Source organism: Pituophis catenifer, unplaced genomic scaffold, assembly GCF_029215685.1.
Source record: "Pituophis catenifer annectens isolate HBS135680 unplaced genomic scaffold, rPitCat1.0.hap2 SCAF_1, whole genome shotgun sequence".
NCBI classification, from domain to species: domain Eukaryota; kingdom Metazoa; phylum Chordata; class Lepidosauria; order Squamata; family Colubridae; genus Pituophis; species Pituophis catenifer.
Genome location: NW_027256881.1, coordinates 346,675,555 through 346,688,809, shown reverse-complemented (window position 1 = coordinate 346,688,809; position 13,255 = coordinate 346,675,555). Strand labels below are relative to the sequence as shown.

The 13,255-nt window shown below is 40.5% G+C and overlaps 1 protein-coding gene across 1 annotated transcript in view; it reads left to right on the top strand.

Annotated features, from left to right (window-relative positions):
- Window positions 1–13,255, top strand: part of LOC139312247 (vomeronasal type-2 receptor 26-like) — a 100,471-nt gene that overhangs the window by 44,200 nt on the left and 43,016 nt on the right. The window contains exon 9 of the mRNA XM_070936869.1: window positions 1,012–1,230. Coding sequence (XP_070792970.1) covers window positions 1,012–1,230 — 219 coding nt within the window. The remainder of the gene's footprint in view (window positions 1–1,011; window positions 1,231–13,255) is intronic.

The following is a 13,255-nucleotide window of genomic DNA, read 5'->3' as shown; positions in this document are numbered from 1 at the left end:
GTCATGGCAGGTAATTTCTGGGGCTTTTAACTTAGTCCACATAGATTGGAAGCTCCCCATATGAATGTCTTCAGTTCCTGATTAAGTGTCTGTATACTCCCATACCAATTCATCTGAGACCCTTCCATTTTTTTTAGTTTACCATTTGTTGTGGTACTCAGCTTGATGTGTGAAAAGAGCTTCTGATTAATAATGGATGGAAACTAACTAAGGAGAAAAGCAACCAAGAACTGAGGAGAAATTTCTTAAGGAATGGTTTACCTTTAGAAGTCGTGGGAGCCCCATTGCTGGAGCCATTGAAGAAGAGACAGGATGGCCACTTGTCTAAAACTGTAGAGGGTCTGTTGCTTGAGCAGGGGGTTGGACTAGATGACCTCCAATGTCCCTTCCAATACTGTGATTCTGTTTCTATGACAACCACAGCACAGAGCAAGATTCAAAGTGATCCTAATGGGTTCCTGGTCTGAAATTCACCAGAATGTTCTGTATCAAAGGCTAAAATGTTGGACCTCTCTGAATAGTGACCAACCAGGTCAGATGCTTCCTTCCACATGGCCCAGTAGATCAAACCTGGTTCCTGCCTTCTGCTGCCTTTGACAATGAGCCAGAGAAAATCAGTGGAATTTTCCATGATTCTCTTAGAAATGGTTTATTCATTCCAAAAATTCATTTATCAATTAAAAAGACCGTGGGAAAAAGTAACTATTTGAAAGTGCACATAGCCAAGTATCACAAGAGGAAAAGCCTACAATTAAATTTAGATTGTGGAACTAAAATTCTTGTGTTTTGCTCAAATTGGAGTTGGAAACCATGCCCAGTGATGAAGAGAAAACTTTTAGTTTCAGAGTTAAATACACCTGATTCCTCAGATTTCCAGCAAGAGACAGAACTAGCTTCTCAAATATAAACCCATCTTCTCAAGATGCCCTTTATGTGATGATAGAAGCCATGATGTCTCATTTGTAGCTTTAGCCCAAATACTCGAATTTCTGAATGCCTCTTTTATTTCAGATTCTTGCCTATGTGAGTAATGTGCAGTTCAACAACAGTGCTGGAGAGGAAATCTCCTTCTCAGAAGATGGACTGGGATCTGATTCTTATGATCTTCTCAACTGGGTTCTCTTCCCCAATCGATCTTTTGTCCACAGGAAGGTTGGTCAAGTAAATCCTGAGGCTCCTCCAGGCCGGGATTTCACCGTTTACTCTGATGGAATCATCTGGGCCACAAAGGTGAGTTGCAAGGAAATGTTCTAAATTCACAGAAAGATTCATTCTCTTCCTGAGGTGCAGAACATCTCTCTAAATTGAAAAATAATCCATTGAGTCAGAAATTATGGCAGTTATTTGGTGAGAAATCTGCTTTGTATGTAACACATTTGTGGTCTGATTTGTGTCATTCCACAAAGAGTTAGGCTTGGGAACAACATCTGCTTGAAACGCAGGATGCAATTACAGCTAGTAACAGTGATTTCCATTGACCACTGTCACTCAGTTGTATCCTCATGGTTCTTTATTTTAGAAATGCTGTGGTTCAGTCACAATCCTTCATCTGCAGGATGAAACCCCAGTTAAAATCTCCACCATCTGTTGATGTCTCAGGAATTCCAGTGGCCTGAACCCCCCAGGAGCTGTTCCACATTTCTGATAGATGGTGGCAATGTATCTCTTTAGAAGAAAATCTGAACATAGAAGTAGGAGTGGGGAAAAGCATGAATGCAGCAGGTTCATTGCTTAGGTCATCTCAAGAATTTCTCTTTCCTCTTTCAGAAGGTGCCCTTTGCCAGGTGTGGCATGAAGAGGTGCCATGCAGGAGAGAGGAGAAGACTTCCAGAGGGCAAGCAAGTTTGCTGCTACCAGTGTGAGGCTTGTCCAGAAGGGACCTTTTCTAACCAGACAGGTAGACCATACTTCAAATTTAAATCATCCAGGATCAAAGAAGACATTCATTAAGTCATTTTTTTGTTATTGTTATTTTTATGAGATTGTCATGAAATCATATCTTCCAGGAAAACCTTTGCTGAAATCAGTTTCCAGATCTAAACTGCCCTGGCCACAGAAGCCACCTTTCCCAATCCTCAGCAGTTCCATGCAGGATATCTTTAGGGCTGAATTTATGAATGCCCAACTGGGATTTCCATTGCTACTCTAACATCCAATTGCAAAAACTGCCTTCCAATCTTACCTGAGGAAGTGGGGTGTGAGGTCCAAGCTTTAATTTTTATTATTCAGAATAAGCTCCTTCTGTCAGCACTATCAACCTCTGAGGAAATAGACCTGCCAGGGAAAGAGGACATTCATTTATTTATGTCTCTTTGATAGAGCAGGAAGGAGCAAAAAACATCTAAATGGACAGATTTGAGATACGAATTAGAGAGGTTAAGACAGGTGTTGCAATATTTTTCAGGATCAGACTCAATAAATTTAGTAAGAGTTAAAGGTTTAAATATATCTCCTTTTATTTACAATAGGCATTCTATATTCACTGAATATTCATAGGTAGAAACAAGTAAGTGGGGACAAACAGCTCCTTATATATACAATGGGTGGAGCTAGATGTGGGAGTGGTGAATCATGAATACATTAAGCAGTGAAGAATAAGTTAACCCCTGATACCCCGTTCATATATTATTTACACATTACAGAATAAGGCATTTACATCTGACAACAGGGCAGTGGTGAAATCCAGCAGGTTCTGACAGGTTCTGGAGAACTGGTAGCGGAAATTTTGATTAGTTCAGAGAACTGGCAAATACCAGCTCTAGCTGGTCCCAGAGTGGGGTGGGAATGGGGATTTTGCAGTATCCTTCCCCTGGTATACCCACCAAGCAACACCACACCTACCAAGCAACACCCAAAGAACCAGTAGTAAAAAAATTTGAATTTCACCACTGAGACAGGGATAATATACACACAAACAAATCAGCAGCATTTCTGGATAACAAATCTGTCTGTCTTCTATGGGCTCCATTATAAAATGGGAGAAAAAAAAAGGCAGCAATCTTAAACTGAAAGCCACGTTACCCATGGAAGTGCAAAGTGAATGGATAACTGGAATTGGATAAATCCTCATCTCTGGCTAATCTATCCCCAGGATCATCGTAAATAAAGAATGATTTGCTCTTTTTGATGTCCCATAAATTACACATGGGTTCTCACAACACGCCAACAGCAGAAAGGCAACACTCATATGTTCTCTAAAGTAGGGATAATAGGCATGGTAGATGCCCCTGAAATGCTCACAAAGACTCTTGATTTCAGATGCAGCTCACTGTGAACCCTGCCCAGAAGACCAATTTCCCAACAAGGACAAGGACCAGTGCATTGCCAAGAAGATCCACTTCCTTTCCTATCAAGAAACCCTGGGATACACTTTAGTTTTTCTTGCTCTTTTCCTCTCTGTGATCACTTCTGCAGTCCTGTTGATTTTCCATAAACACCATGATACACCAATAGTCAAGGCCAACAACCGAGACCTCACCTACCTTCTCTTGACCTCCCTCCTGCTCTGCTTCCTCTGCTCCTTCCTCTTCATTGGTCAACCAGGGAAGATCACCTGTCTCTTCCAACAATCTGCCTTTGCCATTCTCTTTTCCCTTGCGGTTTCCTCTGTTTTGGCAAAAACTGTCATGGTGGTTTTGGCCTTCATGGCCACCAAGCCAGGGAACAAGACAAGGAAACTCTTAGGAAAACCACTAACCAACTCCATTGTCATAGCCTGTCCCCTGATCCAAGCAGTCCTTTGTGCCACCTGGCTGATAACCTCTCCCCCATTTCTTAACTTGGACTTCCACTCCTTGTTTGGAGAGATCATCTTGGAATGTAAGGAAGGCTCAACTGTAATGTTTTACATTGTCCTCTCTTACCTAGGACTTTTGGCCATCATCAGTTTCACAGTGGCCTTTCTGGCTAGGAAATTGCCTGATAGTTTTAATGAAGCCAAGTTCATTACTTTTAGCATGCTGGTCTTTTGCAGCGTTTGGATCTCCTTCCTCCCTACTTATCTGAGCACCAAAGGGAAGTCCATGGTGGCTGTGGAGATCTTCTCCATTTTGGCCTCTGGAGCTGCTCTCTTAGCTTGTATTTTTTTCCCCAAATGCTACATTATTCTGCTGAGGCCGGATCTCAATTGTAAAGAAAATATAGTAAGGAACAAGAATTTCTAATCGATGCAAGGAGTTGCCTCAATTATAATTGTCTTTGTGGTATGTTTAGAATGTGATAAGATTTGTAATAAATGATGATGTGAAGGAGGAATTTGTCTGTAAAGAATTCTTTATCAAGTTCTGCAACTGCTTACAATATTCCTCTGGTCAGTCTTTTGTTTTTCATGTTTTAAAAGTGTCCTTAGTGAAGTCCAGTGCCCTGTATAGAACGAAAACTTGTTGTTAAAGATGTGTTTATTATTTTGGATATTTCTAAGTTTATATGGCAAAGGAAAAAACCAAGAATCTGATACAAACTACTGCAAGATGCTCAGGAAAAAGGGGGTTTGGGTTTACCAGACCTGAAATTGTATTTTGAGGCATGTTGTCTGGCCTGGTTAAAAGAGTGGGTGAACCTCCAGAATAAGAGGCTACTTGAATTAGAGGGCCACGAATTAAGGGTTTGGATGGCATTGTTATTTATGGTATGATAAAGTTAAAGTTCATGTTGATTTTAATAATTACTTTGCTAGACATGCTATTCTAAGAGTTTGGAATAAATATAAAACAAGGTTCTATACGAAGTTGCCTCTTTGGGTGTTCCCCCAAGAAGCTTTTTAAAGAAAAGAAATGGTGGCAAAGGCAGACCGCTAGATGTATGGTAAAATATTATCTTTCTTTTTTTTTTTTTTGAATTTTTTTTTAAACAAAACATAAAACATAAATCCATCTTCCATTATAATTTCAAACAGTGTGTCGGTCGGTTACAAATCTTTTGTGCTTCATCTCCATATTCAAAATTTACTAGTTATTTAGTTTCTCATATTTTCAAACAAATAAACATCCTCATTTGTCATTTATTTAACAATGGCTTTACCGCTTCATAAAAATTATTTTCAAGTATTATATTTATAACATTCATTTCATGTTTCATATTTCATTTCCATGCTTTCTTATCTAGCCATTGGTAAAATAAATTCTATATCTTATAATATTTTTTATCTTCTTGTTCTCTAATTTCAAATGTCAATTTACTCATTTCAGCACATTCCATAATTTTCTTAATAACTTCATCTTGCGTTGGTATTTTCTCATTTTTCCAGTTTTTTGCAAACACAATTCTAGCCGCTGTTAAAACATTCACAATCAAATATCTCAATTCTCTACTGTATATTTCTGGCACAAATCCTAATAAAAAAATCTCTGGCTTAAAGTCTATGTGTTTTTTTTATCATTTTTTCCAACCATGTGTGGATTATAGTCCAGTATCTTTTAGCTTCTATACATGTCCATCACATATAGTAATATGAGCCCGGAGTCTGATGACATTTCCAGCACTTTTCCGATTTGTTCTTGAACATTCTGGCTATTCTTGCTGAGGGTAGATGCCACCTGTAAAACATTTTATACAAATTTTCCTTATATGCTGTTGACATTGTCATTTTATAATTTTGCAGCCACAGTTTTTGCCATTTCTCTAAGTCAATTCCATAATCAAAATTTTCCCCCCATGCAATCATTGTGGTAAAATATTATCTTTCAACCCTGGTGAACCTACATTAAAATTGAGGGAAGAACTTGAATTAGAAGGTTATGTTTGCCATTGGTTTACATATCAAGAACTGAAAGAATGGTTTAAATCAAATAAAAAGAGTTGTGGGTTTAATTTTGCTAAGAATAAATTGGAAATCTTACTATGTGGTAGTGATGAGCATATTATTGCTAAGATTTAGAAAATGTTATTGAAATTAAATTTGGAAAGTGAACATGTAAAACATTGTATGATTCAATGGGCAAGGAATTTTGGATACAATGTGATGCCTGAACAATGGGAAAATATATGGATGAAAGGTTTAAAATGAACTATAATTCAAAAGAATTTTTTATAAGATGATGTATTGCTGGCATTTAGCACCAGATAAATTATCCAGAATGTATAAGGGTTTTTCAAATGAATGTTGGAAGTGGAAAAGCAAAGAAGGAACTTTTTACCATTTATGGTGGACATGTGATAAAGCGAAGAAATTTTGGAGTAAGATTTGTAATATAATACAGAATATTCTTAAAATGAAAATAAAAATGAAACCAGAAACTTTTCTTTTGGGTTTATGGAAAAGGACTTGGAGAAAAAACTTGGAACTTGGATCTTATATATGTTGACAGCACCAAGATTATTATACACACAAAAATGGAAGGACTCTTAGATTCCAACTATGGATGAATGGCTACAGGAAGTCATTTTTTCTTCTTTTCTTTCCCCCAATTTCTCCTCACTTTTCTCTCCTTGTTTTCCCCTCACACACACTGTGTCTTCCTATTTACTTTTTGTATTTTAACTTATAATCTAATAAAAAATGTTAAACTGGAAAAAATTGTGTTTATTATTTCAAGGAGGAAATTTTCTTATTTTGTTCCTTAGTTTATGTAGACTATTTTTAAGGTAGTGTTTTAAAAGATTGGGTTCAATATCAGTGTTTCTAAACATATATGGCTGTTTCCTTAGATGTTTGAGGCTTTATAGAACTTCCCTACCACTACTCAATTGTTTTTGAAATAGCAGAGTTTAAATCTTCCTCACATCCAGATCTGCAGTACTGCCTCATCAATGTTGGGCAGAATTTCCCTGAAAGGAATGAGCAAAGAATGTCATAATTGTATGGAGTATGTTAGTCATCTCTTCTGACATTTCATCTCATGGACTGCCATGGTAAACTATGCTGTTCCATGAGATCTGTGTGCACAGAAGGTCTCCACAGGAATCATTCTATCCATGCCCAACATCACAATCCAATTTCTTTAATGGGGACAAATTCCCAGTAACGTCATTCAAGGTGTGCTAAGATATGACAGTCATCAAAGTCAGGAGGCACCTAGAAATCACAGAGTCCTGTGACATGTAGTCATTTAATCCTGGGTTCATATCCAACATATCAACAATTGATATGTTGAGGATAACATCTCCATTTCCATCAGAAGGCCTCTCATGTGGGAAATAGAAACAATGGAGGAATGTGTGCAAATTGGCCCATAAAATAGCAAACTCAAATTCTCTGGTTTTCCCATAAGCTTTATCAAAATTTCTATGGCAACATAACTGACATACTTTTTAATTAAGATTATATTTCTCTGTTGAAGATAATAACAATAGAAGAGTGGCAACATAATTGATAGTTTGTTAATTATGAATATTATATAATTACACCATCTATTTCTTATGCACAAATCATCTTCTCCTTCTTTATCAAATGTATAATATGAGTGCAATCTTTGGTCTTCCAGGGTTCCTACCACTATTCTCTGGGGAGAATTTATCCTGGGCACACTCTTAACAAGCAATACTGCTGTGAGAATTGATTATTGATTTTTGGTCCTGCATTTGAAGCCTGAAGGCTTAAGCAGTTGTAATAGCTACATAAACATGACAGATTGTGCTTGTTTAGCAACAATGATGAAATAGTAACTTTGGAACACATTGTATTGATGGAAATGGGACAATTGTCTGCAGTCATCTTGCCCCGGCCACCTCATCCCAGCCTCCCCATTTCAGCTAACCCACCATGGACACCCCTCCCCATCAGTCCCTCCACAGTAGCCCCCCCCCCCCCCCGAGCTGATTCGCCACATGCACTCCTTTCCAGCCATCCTCTCCCACTGCTTCATTCTGGGTGATTCACTGCAGTACAAATTGCCTGCAGCAGATTTGCAATGCGGGACAATTAGCCCTGCATGTCTGAACTGTTCCCAAACCAAACCCATTCCCAGAAGGTCCTTCCCACTCCACCAACCTCCTCCTCCTCTATTGACTCCTGGAATTGGGGCCCATTCCCCATTTTTTTTATTTTTTTTTTCAATCTTATATATATAATTTTTATTAATATATTCTATACACTAATACACAATCCCCATTTTTTTTCATTGCCCCCCACATGAGAATCATTCTCAGCAAAGAGGGATCAGGGCCATGTGAGTTGCAGACAGTAAGAGGCTCTAGGTCATATCTGCCATCAAGGATGAGAGAGAGGAAATAGGGAAGGGGGGAATGACAGGAAGCAGAAAAGGCAACCAGAGACAATGACTGAGCGATCCAAGGACAGAGGCATGGGAACAGAATGCAAAGGGCCACCAAATAAGCATCAAAATTTAGAACTATTACTCAAACAACTAATTTTAACTTCATTGGACACTAACAAGATGACATATGGGGGAGGGCCTGGGAGTAGGGGAAATTACATAATTTGTGCAGGAATCTTTAGATCTGGTTTTGCTTATGCTGTAACTACTTGACTTTTAGTAAAAGTATACCCAACTCTACAAAGAGAGTCAAGGATTTTTCTTTCCTAAATGTCTAAGCTGGGACAGGCCTGACATTCTGTCCAACAGCAAGGCCAGCAAAAGCATTATGCAACCGGTGGTCCCTGCTGGAGACCCATAGATGATGCTTCCTAAATTAGAGGCTCCGTCACTCCAGGAGAGATTGAGAATTTTCTCCCCACAGATAGTTGTATGGAGAGCACAGTCCTGCCCTGCATTGACAGGAGGCTACAGCTTGCGGGTCCCTCTTTGCAAACTGGACACCCCATGCCATGGAATTGATAAGCAAACTGAAGTGCTGGACAGAAACGGCATTGGTCGTTCTAGTAAATGATCTCTGGCGGGCCAGGGATGGGAGTTGTTCCTCCATCCTGGTCCTTCTTTACCTGTCAGCGGCTTTCAATACCATCGACCATGGTATCCTACTGCAGCGGCTCAGGGGGATGGGGCTAGGAGGCACTGTTTTACAGTGGTTCTCCTCCTATCTCTCTGGTCGCCTGCAGTCTGTTTGGGCGGGGGGTCAGGGATCCTCCCAGAGGCCTCTCACTTGTGGGGTGCCTCAGGGATCGGTTCTCTCCCCTCTGCTCTTTAACATGTACATGAAACCGCTGGGTGAGATCATTCGTGGCTTTGGGGTGAGGTATCATCAATATGCTGATGATACCCAGTTTTACATCTCCACCCCTGACCACCCTAGGGATGCCCTTTCCGTGATGTCCCACTGCCTGGAAGTGGTGCGGGTTTGGATGGGGAGGAAGAGACTCAGACTCAACCCTTCCAAGACTGAGTGGCTGTGGATGCCGGCATCCTGGGATCTGGAGGTTCCATCTTTAATGATCGGGGGAGAAACTCTTGCTCCCTCTGATAGGGTCCACAACTTGGGTGTCCTCCTGGATTCTCGGCTGTCCTTAGATGACCATCTGACGGCCGTAATCAGGGGGGCCTTCGCACAGGTGCATCTTGTGCGCCAGTTGCGCCCTTTTCTAGACCGGGATGGCCTCGCCACAGTCACTCATGCCCTCGTTACCTCTAGGTTTGACTAGTGTAACACCCTCTACATGGGGCTGCCCTTGGAATGCGTCCGGAGGCTCCAGCTAGTCCAGAATGCAGCTGTGTGGGTAGTTACAGGGGCATCTAGATACTCCCATGTAACACCTCTCCTGTGTGAGCTGCACTGGCTGCCGGTGGCACTCCAAATACATTTCAAGGTGCTGGTGTTTACCTATAAAGCCCTTCATGGCTTAGGCCCAGGGTACTTGCAGGACCATCTCCAGCTGCTCTCCCATCGTCCTGTACGCTCTCACAGAGTCGGCCTCCTCAGGGTGCCATCGGCCAAACAATGTCGCCTGACGGCCCCCAGGAGGAGAGCGTTCTCTGTGGGAGCCCCGACCCTCTGGAATTGATTGCCCACTGAGCTCAGGACAGCCCCCAACCTTCTTTCCTTCCGTCGCGAGCTGAAGACGTGGCTCTTCCGTCAACTCAACTGATCCATTTTGGGGTACACTATCATAATTTTAAACTGTTTTAATAGGGTTGCTGATTATAACTTTATTTCATTATGATTTGTATTGGAATTTGTCATTTTGTAAGCCGCCTTGAGTCCCCTGGGAGAAAAGCGGCATATAAATCACAATAATAAATTAATAATAAATAAATAAAGGGAAGTCCATGGTGGCTGTGGAGATTTTCTCCATTTTGGCCTCTGGAGCTGCTCTCTTGGCTTGTATCTTTTTCCCCAAATGCTACATTATTCTACTGAGGACAGATCTGAATTGTAGAGAAAATATAGTAAGAAATAAGAATATCTAACTAATGTAACAGCTGGCCTCGTTTATATTTGTCTCTGAGGTGTTTTTAGAATGTGACAAGATTTTGGAAGAAAAGATGGCATGAATGAGGAATTCGTCCATAAACGAATTGTTTATCAACTGCTGCAACTGCTTATGATATACCTACTTTAAGCAATAATCACTCAGCCTTTTGTTTATCATGTCTTCAAAGCATCCTTGTGTTGTCCAGTGCCCTGTGTGGATGGAAAGCTAGTTTTTAAAAATGTATTTATTATTTCAAGAAGAAAATTTTCTCATTTTAACCTTTTTAATTTAGCTATTTTTTTTTAATAAGGAGCTTTAAAAGGGTTTGGTTCAGTATCAGTTTTTAAGCATATATGGATCTTTCTCTTTCTCTCTCTGTGTTAATTTTCAATATATAATTTTTATGTTTTATTAAAATACAAAGAAGAAAAGAAAAAAATAGGAAATTAAGGGAAGGGAAGGAAATGGGGAAAAAGGGCTGTAAAATACAAGGGGAAAGAGAAAAAAAGAAAGAAATGGGGCATTGACTTCCAACACTTCTAAGCACAGTGCAAAGCTTAGCCCCCTACAGAGAGGGGCAGCATAAAAGAATCTCAAAGTCATCAGGCCATGATCTGGCCTGGACAAAGGGGACCAGGATAGCTCCTCCTCAGATCAGGTTAGAAGTGGTCTGCTTTGAGTTGAGCCAAAAAGGAGGTTGGAGATGGTGAAATGCCTTTATGCCTGTCCTGGAGATGGCAAATGGACGTCTCTCAAGACTATAAGCCTGGGGAACCCCACAGTCAACTGTGAAATGACCTCCAGAGGCTCAGCAACGAAGGTTGCTGTGCAGCAGGAAGGCTAGTACAGTAGTAATGATCCCAACTGGTCCTGTGAATGAATCTTCAAGAAAATAATTTCAGGCTTGGCAATTTGGGGAGCAACACCCCAAAAGACCAAAAGAGACACCCGGATGACAATTGCTACCCTTAGGCTACAGCAAGACTATTTGCAAGTCTTGCCAAAAAAATTGCAGTTAATATCCTGAGATTCTTCATCAAATTACATCTCTGTCTTGTGCCACTATTCCCAAGTAGCCCTCCTATTATCTGACCCAACTAGGGCACAAGCCAAAATCCATCTTGTGTGCAGAGGTCACTTTCATGTAGGTCAACAACACAACTTCCCCATGACTCCATCTCCTCTGTGAATTACAAGAGACACAAACATGTTTTCCATTCTGCTGCATGAAGAGAAGCTGTTGCTTAGGGGATAGGACACTGGCCTTTCTTTGCAATTATCAGAAAAGAACAGTCATTCTTCATGTATCCCCTGTGGATTTCCAGACACAAAGATCTTCCAGGATAAAAATATCTCTGAATTCACCAGATGGGGGGCAGAACTTGTCACCTTAGCCTGCCTTGTGAAGAGCTCACTCCTGGGTTTGAAGAGACTCACATGCCTTTGTTTCCTCTATGGTCACAGCCCAAACACAGGTAAAAAGAGGCATTTTTGATATAAATTTCTCTTGGTGCCATCCAGGTGGCACAGGTGGTGACTGATCTACTAAAGCTCCAGTGAGGTTTTAGGAGCAACCTTCAAACCAGTTTCTGCATATACCTTGATTTCTGTTCTAGGAGGGAAGGTGATAAGAATGACTGGGCAGGAGTCATGCTACTTCTGATGCTGATGCTCTTCTGTTTCCTGGCTCCAATTACAGCAAAAAGGCTGCAAACCGTATGTGTGTTCAGGGATTATATCAATTTAGATGCAAGCTACTATAGGCCTGGTAATCTCATTATTGGTGGGAATTTGCCCTTTGGAACCATTTATAAATCTCCTGTCCTGGAGTTTAATAAAGTGAATCGTCATCTACAGAATGTGTAAGTCTGAACTGGAGGGAAAACATGCAGATAATTATTTTCTATGCTTTAAATTTGGGGACTGTTTTTAGAAATAATTCTTCTAGTGCTTTGAACTGTCCTGGTATAGTTAACATGTTGCTCTTTTCTAGATAAAATACCAAGCTCTTCAAATAAACTTGAATTCTCAATCTCTTCATTAGAAAGATAATAAAACAACAAAAATGAAGAGGGAAGCTATGCTGACCTAGTGAAGAAGTCAAATTATAATATTAATCTGAACAGAAATGTCTGGTAGAAAATTCAAATAAAACCTCAACACTCTTCAAGTGTTCAGGAGTTACAAAAATCCCTCTCAGTTTTGGAATCAACATTGCTCATGAATAATGGCCTTTAGTATGTCTATGAGATGACCCTGACTGTAGTCTTGTGCTCAACAATCTTTACCACACCTGAAGAAACAGCTCCAAGAGAGGCCTGAAATACTTATGGTGAAAGGGGAGCATTTGGAATGGATAACAGCCACTGCAGCAAAGTGAATATGGCAGAGATGATAGAGAGTATAAAACGGTCCATGATATTTGTGGAAAGCCTTGTCTCCTTTCTCAGAAAGACATCCAAGTTTAGCCAAGGGGAATCCTTTGGGGAAAAAAACCCAAACCCAATGAAATTTGGGAGTTTCTGCCCTCAAAGGTCCCCCCCAAACAGTGAAGCAAATTCTACAGCCGTACACAAGCTTTCCTGTAACGTTCACCAATGTTTTCCTCACTACAGAATCATCATCAGTTACTACCAGCAGTTCCTTGCATTGATGTTTGCTGTCTCCGAGGTCAATAAGGATTTTCTTCTGCTCCCCAACATCACCTTTGGCTTCCACATCTATGGCCATTTCCAGAGGGAGATATTTATTTCCTTAAACAGCCTCTCCATGCTCTCCTCACGAGGCCAAGTGGTTCCAGGTTACAAATGTGACCTGCAGGACACTCTGCTGTCCATCATTGGTGATCTCAGTGCCAAGTCCTCAAGGCTGATGGCCTCCATCTTCAGCATCTTTAAGGTCCCACAGGTAAGAGAGCTCTCTTGGATCAAAAACCCACATAGAAGCCAAAGATGAAACTAAACGTAGTTTTTTGTTGGGGGGCATATC